The following is a 19,097-nucleotide window of genomic DNA, read 5'->3' as shown; positions in this document are numbered from 1 at the left end:
AAAATGCCATTTGTTAATAAGTATTACCAACTGAAAACCCAGGGCAATTCTAGGTTTCGACCCTGCATGGAGCAAAATGTAACTGAAGATCAATTAAAACTAAGCCCAGTTAACAAAATCTTTTTGTTAAATAGTTTGGCAAGTAAAACAAAGGCCACTTTAACCAAAGCAGCCCAAACCCAAGCTTATTCTCACAGTTTTAAGATTTCATTTCTATATAATAAATAAATAAATAAATTACATTAAAATACTGTTCTGCTGTAGACCAGAGTTGAGGCTATCAAGCTGCTACAGACACTGGGCTGAGGAAAAAAAACAACGGTGATACTTTTCCTGTGGACTGACTCCTTTTCCAGTACTAAAAAGACAAATACCCTTCTTCCCACCTGGCAAAAAAAGGGTTTTATTTCAATTGCTTCTACCTGCAATATTGATTTCCTAATTTCTTTGTCTACAACTCCCAATCCGTAATAAGAGCCATGACAGATTAATTTCATTAACTAAGACTATTTTTCAAGGCAATTCTCAAACATAAAGAGTCCTTTGTTACCTGCAAAAGGAATGAATTGCACAGTTTCGGGAAGATTCCAATTTTATTTGCCTTTCTCCAGATTAGCATTAGAAGCAACCAAAGAACCCAAATTAATCTGATCTCTTCTGTAAAACTGAAAAGGTCTGATTAGAAATGTAAAACCAGGCTGGGACAGGTCCAGAAAATGCAGACAGAGAATAAGAAGCCTTAAAACCCTTCTACCCTCTGGGGGGGTAGGAGGCAGGGAAACAGGTTGTCCTATGCCTTATCACGTACTCCTGGTTAACTTTTATCTACTTAGTCTGAATTTGTGAAAACAAAGACTAAGAGTATAACCAAGACTATGTATTCAACCAGCGGGCAAAACACATTTATGTTTTTCTGTTGCTGTGATAAACACTTGATTGCTTATGTATTACAAGTTAAATTTATATTACATTTTATATAAAAATACAAAAAAAAAATTAAAAATAAAATCACTCAGAAAAGCAAATAATGTTTAGAAGTCTAGGGAAACATTATTAACATTATTAGCCAAGTGATTTAGCAAATATATCATCAATATGATGCCAAAATAAAGAAAGAATTTAGAATATTTATAGTGTAATTCTGTATTTAAATTATCATTCAGGTCAATATTTGTGAGTCAACTTATTCCTACAACTTAAACCTAGAAAAAGTGTTTAGGTGGACACTAAAAATGTTGCAGTCTTTCATTCTTCTATGCCTTCTTACAAATGCTACTCAGTTTTAAAGAAGTGAAGAACACTAGAGCACTATTTGCTCCAACTCATTTCTCCCTGTACAAAATTATTAGGATGATGATTTTGAATACTTCGGTGAAGTAAAAAACATCCCAAAGAAGTAACTGGGGACTAATAGTTCCTCTTGTCTCACTTGCAGCTTGACAGTTGGTTTTTGTGGAAGTTTTAGCTGTCTTTGGGGGAAAACAAATGAAAGAAAACACCACCCTAATAAGCTACATTAAGTTCTTCCTATTTGCTTAAATGAGTATTTGACACATTGTTCTCCTACATTAAGGGAAAAAGCTGCTTATATGATTTGTCCTCACTTTTATTTGAGGGGTTCTCTAGCACTTTTTAAGTGCTAATAAACTTATGTCAGTGCCTCCGTAATGTGGACCATCTGGTGCTGGTTGGTACCAGCTGAGAGGTAGCAGTTCACTGTTATTGCTGAGTTTAAGCTGTCAATTTAGTCTCCAGTTTGGTGAAGAAAAACAGCATTTGAATACTACCATTGAAAAACAACCTCTAACTGTCACTTAAATCAACTCTATACACAAATAAGAGCTAATTTCAAACTCAAAATGCAATATAATAAAACTAAACTCACAGTGCCAAATAGTACTTCAGTTAAGTTTAGCTGCTGCAATCCTTCAGAAATATTCATCATCTCAATACATTCAGCAGAATGAAAAAAGTCTTTGAAAGTTGGTATTAGTCTGCAAAAGCACAAGTAGTTTTGGGGAAAAAAAGCCTGTTCTTTACAACATAGCCATTTAACTTTACTATCTCAATACAACACAATCTTCTCTTAAAAGGGCTTACTTTCAATAAATTAGATACAATTTCATGGTAACTACAACCCTCAATATGCAAGATTTTAATGTGAAACCATCACAATATTTTCATTAAAGTTTTCAACTGATGTGAAACCTCTAAAATATAAACACCACAGAAAGCTACTAAGTGCTGAACCCAAACACTTCCAAACTGTTCAGTGCCATGGACTCAGCTGAACTTTCTAATTTTTAGTCAGAAACACTTGCCAAGTTTTCCACAGACGGTTTTCCAAATCACTTCTGGCTTAATTCTGGATTGCTAGCACTGACGCACCTTCTTCTCTTCATTTAAAAATTAGACTATATAAAAAGTTGAACCCAATAAAAATCAGAAAGTTCAGGCATATGAATTTTCTCCCCCTTTACTTTGGGAACACTCCAAAGCCCCAAGACATCATAACTAGTTATTCCTTTTTTTTCTGACTTTGTACTGCAGATGGACATTAAAAAGCATGTCTTGAAAAAGACCGGAATTGCCCTAGTTGCTCTGAAATTCAAGGAGTCATTCATACAGCTCAGTCCAAGTTCTCTGTTCTAAAAAGTGCAATCAAGTGCAGTTTAGTAAAGGGCCTTTATGAAATTAAGTGTTACTATTCCTTAGACTGATTGTTTGCAAACACTTCCTTAGTCCATTCTTTGCAGCTCTTCTTTATCCTTGGGGCACACAATCTCGTCAGTTCACACACTAGTCATGATCCCTCAGCCTAAATGACCAGACTGCATCTCACCTCCTTCCCTTCTATGTTTTCTTTCAGTGGAAACAGGTACAAGATGGATGTGATGCATGATGTGGTTGCTGAAAACATGATACTATGGTCAAGATGCCAGCATTCACCTACTGATTCATAGATCACAGATTATAATCATAGAATGGTTTGGGTTGGTAAGGACCCTAAAGGTTATCTAGTTCCAACCCCCTGCCACAGGCAGGGAGGGACACCTTCCACTAGACCAGGTTGCTCAAAGCTCCATCCAACCTGGCCTTGAATACATCAACATAAAATATTCAAAGTATCCCACAGACAGTCTCTTAACTGGATGGGAAGTATATCATTATCAGTCAAGCAAAGAAGAATGTTTATGAGCTCCCTGAAGCAGAATCACACCACAACAGCAGCAATTCCATATATAAAGATAAAACCTTTTGGTTCTCTTATCTCACCAGTACTTTCCAATGGGAGCACAAGCGTCCCATAGAGGTCTCTTTCCTTTGGATTTTAGAAAGTGACTGTGATTTTAAAATAACAGGCTGCATCTAAAAATAGTTAATTTTGAACCATCTTTAAATGCCTTGAAAAGCTCAAGCTTAAAGAATCTCTTAAATTAAAAAGATGACCCACAGATGAGTTCCATCTGAGCAATCAGTGCTGACACATTAACAATGAAATAAAATACGCTTCAGTATTTCAAACTTTTGCATCTGTTACAACAGCGCTATTATCTAATCCAGATACATTTACCAAATTCCACATTTTGTAGTACAAGCATTTAAAATCAAAATACTTCTTTTTGCTTGTTTAATCGTTAACTGGTAATCTAATGATAAATTAATGTAAATCTAATCAGTGGCATTTGAATTGGTTTTTATTTCAAGTATTAGGGTAGTCTCTCAGCTGTAACTATGCACTGTCATATTTTCTTTTCACCTAGCCAAGTATTCCAAGCCATGTGATGAGGTTCAGCATCCTCACAAAGGGAAACCCTCTCTCCCCAGACCAAAACTAGACCTTCTGGCTTTAGAAAGTTAAGATTTCCAAACCACAGCAATATTTTTAGACTTTATAACTAAAGTATATTTTTAAGGACTAGAATAAAGCATTTAATTCGGCTGGATGCCCTTGTAAAACTTTAATAATCAACAATTTTAATATTTTTGTCATCCATAAATATGCTTTACCCTCCTACAATATGTATGAGGATCTCCTTTTCCATGAGCTCAGTGAAGCTACACAACTTGTCACAACAAAGTTTGCTTCTGTGCTAACTTAATTTGAAAGTGCTAATCTAATTTTCTAATTTCAGAAAAAAATATATTGTTACTGCGTAGGGGCTTTTTTCCCCTCCAGGTGTGCACGTATTTTTGTATCTTGTTATTTATGCAAAATAAAAACCTTCTATTTGCAAGCTGACCTAGAAATAAGTCTGCGATCATTACGTACGAATACATAACATTTTTCGTAATTGTAACAGTTTACTGGGGAATAAATTGACAGATGGACACTCCAATGCATTCTGCGGACTGCACTGCAGATCAGAACATACTAATGGGTTCACATCATCTGAGAGAGGACATCTGTTTTAGAAGAAATTATTGTACTTAATACTTAAATTACCCATTCCATTTTTGCTTAACTTTATACAGAGCTGTACATGAAATTTTAATTGTACCTATATCGCTGAGGCTACTCATTATGCTTTACTACAGCTGCATACCTTAACTGTCATGTTTTGTGACATGAACTAGTGGAATATTTTCAAAGAGTTATTAATGAAATTCTGTAAATTATGCACTCATGTTTAAAATGGATTCATTTAGAAAAGACAGAATTAGGTGATCACACAGCATTGCCTAAAATCGAAAATTTTCTGTGCAAGAATTGCAATTGTACATCTTAAAAACCTTAATTAGGTTTTTAATCTGAGCTGAAATCTTAACAAAGCTTAACTCAGATCTCTCTTCCCCAAAACATATTCCTTGTTGTATGGTCAACCTACCTCTGGACACAAGCAACAGCACAAGTAAACCATTCACATGGATTATTCTGATTATTATTCACATACATTCATACATATACACACACATATACACAAACACACTTTCTACAAAGCTTTTTACATGTCTAATACTGTGTTTGCTTTTTAAGTAACTGGACAAAATGAACTATTCTTACCTTTTCAACTGCTAACTGTTTTGATGGTTTTTCAGATTCTCTCTCTCTCTTTTTCTCTTCTTTCTTTTTTTCTTTTTCCTTCTGAAAAAAAAAACCAGATTTTGCTAGAACTCAATAACAATGTGTTTGCAAATATTGAATGTCTACAGTTATATGCAATACAGAGAGATCTTCAGTTCCTCATTCATAGTGAATATATGAAGACTTATAACTGTTCACCAGTGTTTCTGCCTCCACACCTCACAAAGTTTACAGGAACTCTCTTGATTCCCAGCAACTTTATTTTCATTCACTTCAGTTTCATTGTGGACTCGAAAACCCCTAAGTCCTTCATCTTCACACTTCACAATTTCAATATGCAAACTTTCTGCTTCTGCTCCATTAGATAAAAATGAATTCAAACTAAATAAAAACATTTCTCAGACGCTGTATTCATGCCAGAACTCCAACTCAAGTATTTCATTACTTGCAAAAGCAGTCAAAAAGCACTATAAAGACAATTAAATGAAATTGGCTTTATACTGGTCCAAAATTCTAAGCAAAAATTATTTGTTGTTTTTTCCCCCTCTTCCCTCCCAAGATTCATTTCTAACGACATGGCATACTGGTTACACAGAGGAACTTTCAAATTTGAGTTCATCAAGAGAGGTGGGTAAGAAAGAAAAGGCAAGTTTCATTCTAAATGGTTGCTGCTATTCCTGGTACAACTTGAAAAACACATCAAATTCACCAAGGCACGTGGACTTGTCCGTAATGCTGTCATTTAAATTTTAATTAATGTTTAAATATAGCTGAACTAAAATAATTTATAACATCTGTCCACATTTTATGCATTTAGAAGAAAAAACATGATTTATGTTTAGAACTTAAGTTATTTCCAATACTGTATGCAGTCCCAATTTAGACTGAAATATCCAGAAGAGCCTACCATTGAACATTTGCATTCTAAAAACTTTATTTCATTATTGTTGCAAATTGTGACATTTACTGAAAGTTCATACGAACAATGCCTCATCTACTACTTGTGTTAAATTTTTCAAAGGCCCTTCTAAACAGTAACGGTAACATCAGCACATACACACATATCCCAGCTAGGATGAGTTAACGGGACTGCTGCCAAATTAATTGTATATTTATCTCCAAGGAGATTGAACTAAATGGCTGGAAGAGTACTGATAATTTAGATTCTGAAACAAGCAAGTAACCAAAAAAAAAAAAGATACCAAAAATTATTCCTGAGGAGACACAACAATGTCACTCATGCCCATTAGCTGGGAATGAGACAGTGTTTCCACAGTTTTGTGACACTAAACCAGAGCAGAATCAGAATTTTGACATATAGAAACCAAGAGGTAACAATCATGCACGTGCTTTGTTCCGCTGTACTGGCCATTTTCATTTATCTAGTGCAGGAAGCAAGGAGAGATGTATTCATGTGCCTGAAGTTTTACCAGCAATTCCCTAGTTAGCTCAGTGAGATTACTCTACAGAAAACATTTATGCAAAGCAGCAACCTGACAAGAGTTACACCTAAAACCAATATACCTCTGCTTTGCTCTTCTCAGCAGCAGCTTGCAGAGAAGGAGAGGATGCCAAAGGCTGAGCAGCATCAGAAGAGGATATCTGTATAAAACAGAGGAAAGAGATGAGAAAGAAAATAAGCAAGAATTGCTAGGAAGGGAGGGAGCAGCATCAGCTGACACGGGATTTTCTTTTTCTTTTTTCCCACTAATTTTGGGGTGAGGGGGAATACAACACAGAAGAAACAAAGAGGAGACAAAGTATTTCCTTTTTTTGACCTTCTTTTTGGTGGTGTTTGTTGGGGTTTTTTTGGTTTTGTTTTATCGTACAATTTTTAAAGCAAATCTGTCAGGTAGGAATGACTGACTTATAATGAAATTCACTAGAACAGAATGTAAGAAAATGAGCCTGGATAAGATCATATCACAGGCCTAAGAAAAATAATTAGGTTTCATCCATTGTTCAATTTTATCTAGTGTGACTATTGAAATATTAATGTCCTGAAGCATGAAGGCACACTGTCCCAGAGGAGGAGGGGAGAAGAGAGTGTCTTTGTTCTTGTTCACTCTGAGAGTATTTTTATTAAGAGGAATACAAAATAACTCTGAGAGTTATACGCTAATTAAAGTTCTAATTAACTTTTCTCTAAGAGCATTCCAAATGAGTAAAGAGCTTAGGGTTAATATAAAGCTGCATCCTAGCAAGAGGATGCCAGACCTTCCAGACAGGTGATACTTCTGCTCTGGAAATCAGTATGTAAAACTGGTATTAAACTTCTGCAATTATCCAAAAGGTATCTTACATATGCAACAGATGAAGTCTGCTCAAGAAAATCAGATTTCTCCAAATGCATTTTCAAACATCTTCATATCCTGTTTCTTTATGCATAGTTGATTACTTTAATGGAAACATTGTATTTCTAGTCCCCTTACTACAAAAAAGGAACTGACTCATGTTTACCAAACATGTAGAAGATCTTCAGAGCTATAAAGCTGGCACTTCTACACTGTCGTGTATCACCTCTACTATCTACAAGGAAAATTTAAAAATAAATGAAGCTATTACAGAGCAGGTCATTATGTTGGATAAAAATAACCAATTTACATGACATGCTTTTACTTAGTTAAAAAAAACCAGCTTGTGCTGAAAGGAAAAACTGAAAGTTGAAAAGAGCCCTTTACCTCTAGTCTAAATACCCCATACTTCTTACAGAAAATCCAACTAGTACCATAGCTTATATAAGTAGAATATTCATATAACATATATATTCAGCATTTTTACAGACTCAGAGACTATACCTGGAAGGTGGTGAAGGGCTTCAGGAAAAATATTTATAAGGTTTAATTTTTAACCTAAATTTTACCTGCAGAAATATGAAACCGAATCCTCATTTTTAAATTTACTGTTTCAAAATCCTCAGGTTATTAGAAGAGTTACGGATACATCTGCTGCAATGAAGCAGTTTCTCCAACTGTAGCATCCTGTTGCTATAGGAACACAGGGATCCTGTTTATTCCAATTACACAACATTGTAACCAAATAAAGATGTCAGAAAAATTATTAGGTAACTACATATATTAAACTATGAGCTCTACCACCACATTCCTTATCAAGATTTCAATTAACTGCAAATGTGTGAAATTGTCATAATGGAACATCTTAGGTTTACTTTCAAGTTTCTACAGATAAAGTGGAATTTTTGTTTGGGGTTTATGTTCTTTTGTATGCTTCAGATTTTAAGAAAATTCAAGCTTGATAGCTCTCACAAGTGAACAGCAGGTAACAGCTACTCACCACACAGTACTAGGTAAGCAGAATTTCATTTGGGCATTGGGGAGAAATCAGCACTATAGATGTTTGTATCATAGTTTCATCCTCCCAAAATAGTTCTCTCCTCAATCTGCCTATCAGCTTCATTAATTAAGGGATTAGCTAACCTAGGATAAGGTAATCCTATAAAGGCCTGAAAATAATTATAATAGTTTTGCCAATCAAGTAATGGAATCACAGAACCGTAGAATCTATGGAGAAGCGTCATGCAGGCTTCAAGTAGGAGACAGAGTAAAAAGCAGCTGCTGTCTAGCCTGGGATAGGGAACAGGATGTACAAGTTGAGAAATGCCCAAGCTTAATGTTTAAAGACAAACAGCAGCACTACATTCACTTCAGGCTAAAAAGCAGCACTTGAAAGCACGCTTCACATATGCAAATATTCAACTAAGTAAGAGTACAAAGGCACATAACTGAAGATAATATTTAAGAGAAGGCACCTTGCAATGTATAAAGAACTAATTAAGTTTATATAAGGAAAGCAACAGCATGAGTTTGGGCTGCTGAACAGCTTTATCACTACTGCATCATGTTAAATGTTACCTATCATGCTACACCAGATAAGGAAACATGAAAAAATCCGATCAAATCAAAAGGTACAGCTGGATAAAACTAAACATGTGGATGTTAGTTTACCTGGACTTTAGTAAAGCCCTTGACACCATTTCCCACAGCACCCTCCCAGAGAAATTAGCTGCTCGTGGCTTGGATGGGTGTGCTGTTCATTGGGTAAAAAACTGGCTGGCTGGATGGACCCAAAGAGTTGTGAATGGAGTTACATCCTGCTGGCGGCCAGTAACAAGTGGTGTTTCCCAGGGCTCAATACTGCAGCCAGTCTTGTTCAATATCTTTATCAGTGATCTGGATGAGGGGATTAGTGCACTCTCAGCGAGTCTGCAGGAGACACCAAGTGGGGTGGAAGCACTGATCTGCTTAAGGATAGGAAGGCTCTGCATAGGGATCTGGACAGGCTGGATCGAAGGGCTGCGGCCAGTGGTATGAGGCTCAACAAAGCTCAGTGCCAGGTCCTGCACTTGGGCCACAACGCCATGCAACACTACAGGCTTGGGGAAGAGTGCCTAGAAAGTTGCTTGGTGGAAAAGGACCTGGGGGTGTTGGCGCACGCCCACTGAACATGAGCCGCTTGTGCCTAGGCAGCCAAGAAGGCCAATGGCATCCTGGCCTGTATCAGCAATAGCGTGGCCAGCAGTGCCAGGGCAGTGATCATACCCCTGTACTCGGCACTGGTGAGGCTGCACCTTGAATCCCGTGTTCAGTTTTAGGCCCCTCACTACAAGACAGACATTGAGGTGCTGGAGCAAGTCCAGAAAAGGGCAACGAAGCTGGTGAAGGGTCTAGAGCAGATGTCTTACGAGAAGCAGCTCAGGAAACTGGGTTTGTTCAGCCTGGAGAAAAGGAAGTCAAGGAAGAGAGATCTTATCACTCTCTACAACTACCTGAAAGGAGGTAGTAGTGAGGTGGGTCTAGGTCTCTTCTCCCAAGTAACAAGCCATAAGACAAAAGGAAATGGCCTCAAGTTGCACTAAGAGAGGTTTAGATTGGATAGTAGGAAAAATTTCTTCACCGAGAGTTGTCAATCATTGGAACAGGCTGTCCAGGGAAGTGGTGGAGTCACCATTCCTGAAGGTATTTAAAATACATGTAGATGTGGCTCTTAGGTAGATGATTGAAAGGTGGATTTGGCAGTGTTAGGTTAACAGTTGGATTTGATTATCTTAAAGGTTTTTTCCAACCTAGATGATTCCATAAAACAGGATTAAAACAGAGGCTGGTGTAATGCATTGTGGTGAGTGGTTGAGCAGTGGTCAGGGTACTAGGGAAGCGTAGAAAAATATTTGCCATTAGGACAAACTGATGCTTAAGAGAGAGCTGACCTGTTAACCCTGCTCAGGTTCCCAGCTGGCACTGAACCAGCTGCATCCTGACCTCAGAGCAACACAGCATGGCCCTTGCTGAGTGCAGGAACCTTAGTGAAAGGCAGTGCACTCCAGCTACAATAGAGCCCCTTCAGTGCCAGCTATTCTCCTCCTCATCTGTGCTCAGGTGTCCTATTGTGTCATGTCCATATACCAGAACTAGCACCAAATAAAACTAAAAACTATAACGACACTGCAATGTAAGGGTATTTTTATTAACCTAGGATTTTTTTCAGTTAGAAGACTGAATTTTCACCAATATGCAAGTCATTATTATGGGTGCTAACACCTTCTTCAACCACGAAGAGAAACCAAGTAACTTATTCATCAAATGCTTGGTTTTCAGGAGATTTCAATACATTAATTTATAAACCTTAACCCCATATTTTAGCAAACCTGCTTGATACTCTGAGATGTCAATAGAACTTTGGAGGTTTTGTTTGCCCTTGTACTGTCCCCCAGTTCTTACTTGGAAAGGTTGTGGTATGTTCATATTTCCAAGCTGCAGCACACTTTACAGATGTACTGTATAGCAAAACCTTCATTGGCGTAAGTCAACCTTAAACAACCCCTAGGCTATTCTGTTGACTTCATTGCCAAAACCAAGGTTAGACCATTCAAAGTTTGCACTAATGCTTTCTACGTCCTGGCTGCAATGCAGACATACCATTAGCTATGGGGGCGGTTAGTCACTGAATAGATGAAACACCAATAAGACAAGAACTTGTGTGCTGCTGGCTTGTATTTCCAGTAAATCTTTGTTGTTAAAACTGCAATGATAAAGAAGCTCATAGAGCTGTTCCCGTCTGTAGTCAAGAGATTCATTAGCTTGCCAAAAAATGGCAAATGAGAAAGCATCTGCTCACTGACCTATTTTTACATTTGTGGCTAGCAGTGGGAGTGCTGAGGTAACCCACGTACCAAACCACTCACCCATGACAGGTATACGCATCCAACTGTCCAAGAATAAGTGCTGCACTCAGTCCTGGTGAAACTGCCTTTAATTAGTTGAAAGCCACAAATGCACTTTAAATATTTATAGCAGAGCCCTTATCATCACTCAGGATTGCCAAGCAAGCTTTTAATAATAACTTTAAAACTGGTTTTAAGGACACTGAGATCACTGAAAAGCAGCACTATGTAATCCCACATCAAAGTGCTATACAGGTTTCTATCTAGTATTTATCAGCCTTTATTAAGAGTGATTTGTTTCTATAAACTAGATGAGAAGCATCAGTAAAGGAAGATTACTCCATGCTTGGATCCAAGTCCAAGTATCTGAAAATACTGTCATTTAGAAGCAGACATGCCCTCTTTAATGTGTGTGTGTGTGAATCTGGTTTGCAAAAATACACTATTCCACAGCAATAATTGCTGTTATCACTTTTCTAATTTATGCATTTTAATCCAACTGCTATATTCCAGTGGAAACAAAGAGAAAAAAAGCTAAAGAATCAGTTTCTAGAAAATATAGCCGATATAGACACCAATTATGAAGTCTGAATTGCAGACAGCAGGAAAGGTAGAAAATATATTTGTTTAATTTAGATCCAATGGCAAAAGACATTTCAGCAAGAAGGTACTAAAAGTAAGATTTGCCACCAACGCCACTGAAGACAAGTGTCCAAAACCTCTGCACTTTTGGCCACGTGTTACACTGTAAATTCATCTAAATTTCTACAACAAAATCTGAAAAGCAATTACTAGCCATCTTCCATAATTCACGTAAAGAAGCACGCACTAATCTACTCTGATACTGTATGTTAACAGCACGCTCTGGAAAGCTGTCAAGTAAGATGTCCTTGGTTATTGGCACTTTAAAGTACCAGACAAAACTGATGGCAACCCCTGCAACCAGCCACACATGCTGCTAGAAAAAGAATAAAGTTGACATGCTTGTGTGCATTAAGAACATACTGCAAACTGACAACTAGCATCCGAGTATTTCATTTTAGTTTTCAATTTAAAAGTAGTCGGGTTTTTTGATTAAGCAAATTCAGAATTGCCTAAAGGAGGGAATGAAGGCAAGGAGCTATTTCTTAAGTTTCCACATTTATACATATATTGTGTATACTCATATGTCCGCAATATTTCAACTGCATGTCAGAGCAAAAGACTTGTAGTCATTTAAATATTAGCAATCTTTTTCCATTGTTTGTGCTTTGGGACTTCTTTTTAGAAAGCAAATAAAGTAAAAAAAAACCCAAACATTTTGCATCATGAAAGTCAATACTGCCTTTAAAGCATCATGTACATTCCATGCTGAGCGAGAAAATACATACAAACACACTAGTACTGCAACTTCATTTTCACCTATCTCTGTACGAGACTGTCTGGTTCACAGAAAATGTGAGACTGGCAAAGAAAGAATCTGCAGATTGACAGTATTACAGTTCCCCGCCCCTCTTGTGTGGCAATGTGTTACCTGTCCCCATTTCCTCCATTACATACTTCTATAGTATTTAAGTTATTACGTTGTAGTGGCACTATCCAAACATGCGCTATGTTAATAGTTCACATACAAGCATCAATACAACCAGTATTTGGCCCAATGACTTTGATGTAGTCTGTGCACCAGACTAGAATACTATTTCAAGTGAAAAACATAAGCTTAAAAGAAGCATTGAATGAAGCTGTCAGAGAATATAACATACAAAATCTCAGATTGATTTTACTTCAGTTTGTAGGTAACAGTCACACACACACTGTTGGTCATTAAGGTCAATATACTAAATAAAGTTCCCACCAACTTTGATTTGTAGCTGTCCTGGGTTCAGCTACAGCAGTCATTTTTCTCCTTCTTAGTAGCTGGTGCAGTGCTGTGGTTTTGACTTTCAATCTGGGAACAACGCTGATAACACCGATGTTTTTAGTTGTTGCTCAGTAATGTTTACTCCAACCAAGGACTTTCTCAGTCTCATGCTCTGCCAGGGAGGAGGGGAAGCCAGGAAGAAGCAGAGGCAGGACACCTGACCCAAACTGGCCAAAGGGGTATTCCATACCACAGCACGTCATGCCCAGTATAGAAACTGGGGGGAGTTACCTGGAAGGCCCAGTTCACTGCTCGGGTCGGGCTGGGTATCGGTCAGTGGGTGGTGAGCGGTTGTGTCCTCTCCCCTTGTTATTCCTCTTATCATTACTATTATTGGTGGTAGCAGTAGTGGTTTGTATTATACCTTAGTTACTGGACTGCTCTTATCTCAACCTGTGTGAGTTATATTCCTCCAGTTCTCCTGCCCATCCCTGTGGAAGCAGGGGGAAGAAGAAGTGGGGGGAGTGAGAGCGAGCGGCTGCGTGGTTCCAAGTTACCGGCTGGGCTTAAACCATGACAGTAGTTTAAAAAAACCCCTCCTGTTCTTGATGTACTGCATACTGTAATTAAGCCTTTCATTAAAAAGGATTCAAGTTAAAGCTTCAGAAACTGGTATTAAGCTTCCATTTAAATATGAAATTTAGGGTGCTATCACTCAGAAGATTCAAGAAATTAAAAGATGAGTTATCAAACCATCTCAATAGATTCAGGAAATTAGCAGCTGAACCAAATACAAAGGTGCCCTCGAGTGGCCATTTTATGTGCACACAATGTACAGGAAAATAAGCCAAATGAAAAGTACTCTACACTGATTTGACAGGTTTTAAGTTCAGCTACTACATATGCTGTTCTTATTTCAGCAGACTTTGACTTTATTACATCTCCAACAAAGTTGACAACACTAAAATTAATACTTTATTTTAAAGCAGCAGCAATTACAGACTGCTATTCGCTACATACAAAATAAACACAACCAATAGCTTGCCATTTTTTAAAAAGGCGCATTCTCAAAATAAATACCAAAAGGAGTATAAGAATACTAATGTACTATTAGTAACACTTGTCTATGAATTTCTGTGGAAATTCTTTAAGCTAACTAGCAAGGCTTCTTTTAAAGCTACTAAAATGTCCTCTCTATTCACTGCTCTAACCACTGAGCACCACAAAAAAAAGGTCAACGTCCCACATTTCACAAAACACAGCAGTAGCTGGCTTTTCAAAGAAGCCAGTACTGCTCTTCTGTCAATATTCTGCAATGCTCACCACTCCTCCATCCCTTCAGAATGCCCGTATCTCGTTACAGGAATACAGTGAAGTTTGTGCACAAGCTACCTGTAGTTGTGAATGTGTGCAGAACTACAGATGTTCATAAAATTTACATCAAGCAGAGATGTAACTGCTTGATGCTCTAGGAAATACAGATATATTTAACAGTATTAGACTTGAGAGTAACTTTTTTCCAATTATAACCAAAAGCAATCATACCTATTCTTGCCCACATGAGATTTATTATTTAGATGACTTTGCTTCCCCTTTAGATAACTACCTCTTGAAATATTATGGAGAGTCACCATGACTTAATTAAAGGCTGACATAGGATAAACAAAAAGGATGCTTTTAATCTCTTACTGAAGTGCCCTCCATTCCCCCTATCCAACCTAACTAATGTTTTCTGTATTTGTTCTAGGGAAAACTGTCTTCAGCAAGAGCTTCCTAACACTTCAGAACACCACCTTTTTTTCTCCTAAGCAGTTTGCCCTGCTGCATGCAGATCATTTACATTTTTGTGATCCATGCTAAACTGGCAATGCAGTCACTACAGATTTCAGCTTTGGCAGAAGTTCTGTTTACTTAGATATAGTAACTTGTAGCTAGGCAGTGCGAACTATTCCTCAAATGAAAGAGCTTATGGAAGAGAAGAAAGCAAGACTCTGCACATGGGAATGCAGCCAGCATACTGAAAATCCACACCCAGGCTTCTCTAACTCATTCATTTAATTACTGCTGCGCAAAGTCCAGCTCAAGCGCAGTCACTAGTGGTACACTCAGGCATTGATACTGGAGCAACACTACTGAACTTCATTAATGACCCACGCACTGGGACATAGGACATCATCAGCAAGCCTGCAGATGACACAAAATGAGGAGTGGTCAATACCTCTCCTCATTGATCAGAGTGCTGCCATTCAGAGCCCTGTTGACAGGGTGGGCCAACAGGAGCCACGTGAAGTTCAAAGGGAAGCACCAAGTCCTGCACCTGGGGAGGAATAACCACATGCAGCAGTACAGGCTGGGGACAACTGGCTGGAAATCAAATGCCCAGAAGAGGACCTGGATGTCCTGGTGGAGCTGAATATGAGCTAGAAATGTGGCTCGTTCTGGGCTCGCAAGTACAAGAGAGACATGGACAGACTGGAGCACCTTTCAGACAAGGAGAGATTGTTTAGCCTGCAGGAGAGAAAGCTAAGGATGGGGGGGCAGGGAAGAAATCTTATCGATGCACATAAATACCTGGTGGCAGAGAGCAAAGACTGAGCCTGTGGTATCCAGAAACAGGACCAAGCAGCACTGAATAGAAATTGAAATACAGGAAATTCCACTGAAGCATAAGAATAATTTATTTTCTTATTTTTTTTTTATTGTGGGGGTCACTGAATACTGTAACATGTTACCCAGGGAGGTTGTGGAGTCTCCATCCCTGGAGATATTCAAAACCCAAGTGGACACAGCAACTTCTAGTTGACCCCTCTTTGAGCTGGGAGAATTGGATGATCTCCAAGGGTTCCTTCCAGCCTGAGCTATTCTGTAATTCAACTCATTCTAACAGCATGATCTTGCAAAATAATTTATCCTACTTTTACTATTCCTGCCCTCAAGTCATAATTCTTTCATGGTATTTCAGTGCTTCCTATTGATACTTTTCACAACGCTTGGTTAGCATATTGCAAAAATACTTCCTACAATTTGATTCACAAATTCTTCATAGACGACTAAAAAAACCCACTATGGTTCTTGAAGTATTGGGAGGAATAACTGGTAACCTCTCTCCAAGCCAATGACTGAATGCTTCTGAATGCTAACTACTATAAACTTACTGGTCACGTACCCTATCATACCCCACAATTTATCCACCTTAAGGTGCCCAAGTATGGCAAATGTATCACGGATTTAATGTCCTTTAAGATAATTTTCTGGAAAATGTACCATCACAATCTCTAAATTTACATTACATTTTATTCAGTTGCCTCAGTTCATATTTAAATTATAAACAATGTCTTAAGAAAGCATGAAAAACGTAGACCCATCATTCTTTTCCTTCAGTCAACTTAACAAGTCACATGAAACTTCTGCTCCGTACATAATTCACACCACTTCTTAAATATAGAAACTTTGTTTACTATTCTCTAAACGTCGTCAAGATGTGATAATATATTCCTACTTCATGCAGTGGAATAGATTGTGCCAGTTTGTAATTTTGGAAACAAAGTTTCTGGAATCTGCTTAAGTTGGTTCACTCTGAATAAAGTAATTTCCATATGCATTCTGAGAAGTAGTGCTCTTCTCCTATATACTTATTTTTATTAAAAGCTGCAGAGATTGTGATAATATGTACATAGCTAATCTTTACCCACACTTGTATGGTGAAAGGGACATTGTATTCGATATATAAATAAACAATAGTTTTTAAGAAAGACTGTCTTCTTACAATTTTTAAGTCAAAAAGGAGGAACCAAACCTGTTAAAAATTTGGAAAATATGATTGCTTCAAAGTTGACTTCCTGAACCTCTGCACAACTTTAGGACACTTAACTTAGTAGCATGTAGATACAGTCAAACAATTTGGACTGGGTATCACAAACCCCTTCATTAGTGCAGTCCTGTGCCTCAAAGAATCACCCCAGCAGCTGTTACTCAATAGTGTATTTTAGACAGGTTCTACAAAAACACACGTTTCCTCTTGGCTAATTGGAAAACTGTGTGATCATCTACTTCCAAGCTTAGTTCCTCTAACCACTAGTTTTGGGAGAGTCTTACTAATCCCCCTAAAACCTAAAACAGGCAACATCTGCTATTTCTCTTGCCACTGCATCTAAGATCACAAGCCTCATTAACAATCACGCCTCCATCTTACCAGTTGCATAGTTTTGATTACAAGCATTTGGAACTCAAGATCATCAGTCAAGATGAATAGTCTGTTCAGACATTATTTTCATAAAAACAAACATCCCAAAGTGTCTCTCCAAAAAGCCTCATATTTGCTCCACTTGTATTTATTGCAACACTTCTGAAAAAGTCCTTCAAGTCATTTATTTAAGCATACAAGTTTAAATTCTTGGGGAAAGGTGTCTGTCTAATTGTAAGCTGTGCTCTTCTAAGAGTGCTCCAGGAAACAGTGAACTAAATGGTGAATAAAGGGTTTAATGAGAGCCCAAAGCAAACAAAAGATTTAATGAGCAACAGTCTTCACAACTAAGACTGTTAAAGAAGAAACTGCTTTGCATGCATTACCCTTCAGTTCTAGGATTCTTGTGTACAAAAAACCTACAATGAATATAAAAGGATTTGCCTGTGCTTGAAGTGATCATCAGGTTCAGTCTGAAGTGGAATGATATTCCTCAGCAATTTCATGTCAGCACCTGCCTGAAGGAGAGTTTTAACATACAAAATTATCTCACACTGCTTGACCTATGGTAACTGTAGTTAACTACAGAAGTGATGCAAAGTCTCAGCTGTGTTGTACAAACTTCCAGGGATAAATGAAGTCAAACAGCATAGCATATTGCACAGTAAATTGTGCATGTTACCGTATCAGAGATATGCCACTTATAAAGATGCCCTAATCATTACACTATGGTGTGAAGTTTGTTTTATTGGATTCTGTACTATGCTTCGCATCATTCTCACCTTATGTATACCTAAAAATTGAGAAGGGGGTTTAGCAGAAAATCAAGTCTAGGACAACAGTATAATGCTGAGGATATTTACAATAAGCTGACTTGCTGACACCCACTGCTGCTCTTAAGTTCTTTATTCAAAGAGCGAAAAAGCGATTAACAATACAAAATCATATGTGTTATTCGTAGAACAAATACAAATTCCCAAGTAACATCCTGTCAGCTTCAAGCATTTTTACTTGTATTACTCTTTTTAAATTGAAGCATACATAAATAGCATAAACAAACCATGAAATCCTGCATGTTTCAAAATTACACCATACCAGAGCAAAACAGGAAAGCAGCTGGACACATCAAGACACGTGAGTTCCTTAAGCAGTCGGTCTTCAGAAATCTCTATGAACTGAGGTCTCACCACAGTAGGACTATGAACTACTTTCTGAGAAAGAAAGTGTTGATCTGTTATACCAGTGACACTCTTATTAATGTTGGGAGAGAATTACGATAGGTAGTGGGGTTTGAGAGATGCTACTTCTGACTGTGTTAGGGGCTACACTGCTTAAATTGAAGACACTTTGATGTAAATATCAGAAATATCATACAGTTGTCTTCACAGTTTTAGTCATAATATCACAAACCTACAACTGCATCTAAGCATTTACAGATAATTTCAAGTGTAAGAGTTTTTCAAAAAGCTGATGTGTCTGAAGATACTTTCATGGGGTACAAAACTATCAGTTTGCCTCCCTGTGTAGGACAATTTATTCAAAATTCTCTTCTTTACATTGCTCAGAATAAAACTGCTACTTTAACAGCAGCTAAATGGGAAAAAAAATAATGGCAATATTCCATTATTCTGGAAATAAAGTATTTCTACAAATGCATTGTTAGACATTTTTCTTCTTGTCTTGCAACATTATGAAGCAGCAAATGCGTAACTGTTAAAAAAAAATCTTCTAATGATTAGAAAAAGATTTCTGTTCCAAGTAAGATCTAAAAAAGTATCTTAAATAGGCACACATAAAAATCATCCACATTAACATCCATATTTCTTAAAATACCAGACGGATTTTAACTGTATTCTCAGTGTTAGTAAAA

At 37.5% G+C, this 19,097-nt stretch overlaps 1 protein-coding gene across 1 annotated transcript in view; it reads right to left on the bottom strand.

Annotated features, from left to right (window-relative positions):
* SMAP1 (small ArfGAP 1) overlaps window positions 1-19,097 on the bottom strand; it is a gene marked incomplete at its 5' end in the record, with an annotated part of 58,224 nt that overhangs the window by 32,214 nt on the left and 6,913 nt on the right. Inside the window, 2 exons of the mRNA XM_010014320.1 lie at window positions 5,006-5,086; window positions 6,551-6,628. Coding sequence (XP_010012622.1) covers window positions 5,006-5,086; window positions 6,551-6,628 — 159 coding nt within the window. The remainder of the gene's footprint in view (window positions 1-5,005; window positions 5,087-6,550; window positions 6,629-19,097) is intronic.

Source organism: Nestor notabilis, unplaced genomic scaffold (genome assembly GCF_000696875.1).
Source record: "Nestor notabilis isolate BGI_N333 unplaced genomic scaffold, ASM69687v1 scaffold15035, whole genome shotgun sequence".
In the NCBI taxonomy this organism is placed as follows: domain Eukaryota; kingdom Metazoa; phylum Chordata; class Aves; order Psittaciformes; family Psittacidae; genus Nestor; species Nestor notabilis.
Note: the sequence above shows the minus strand (reverse complement) of the source record. Positions and strands in the feature narration are given on the sequence as shown.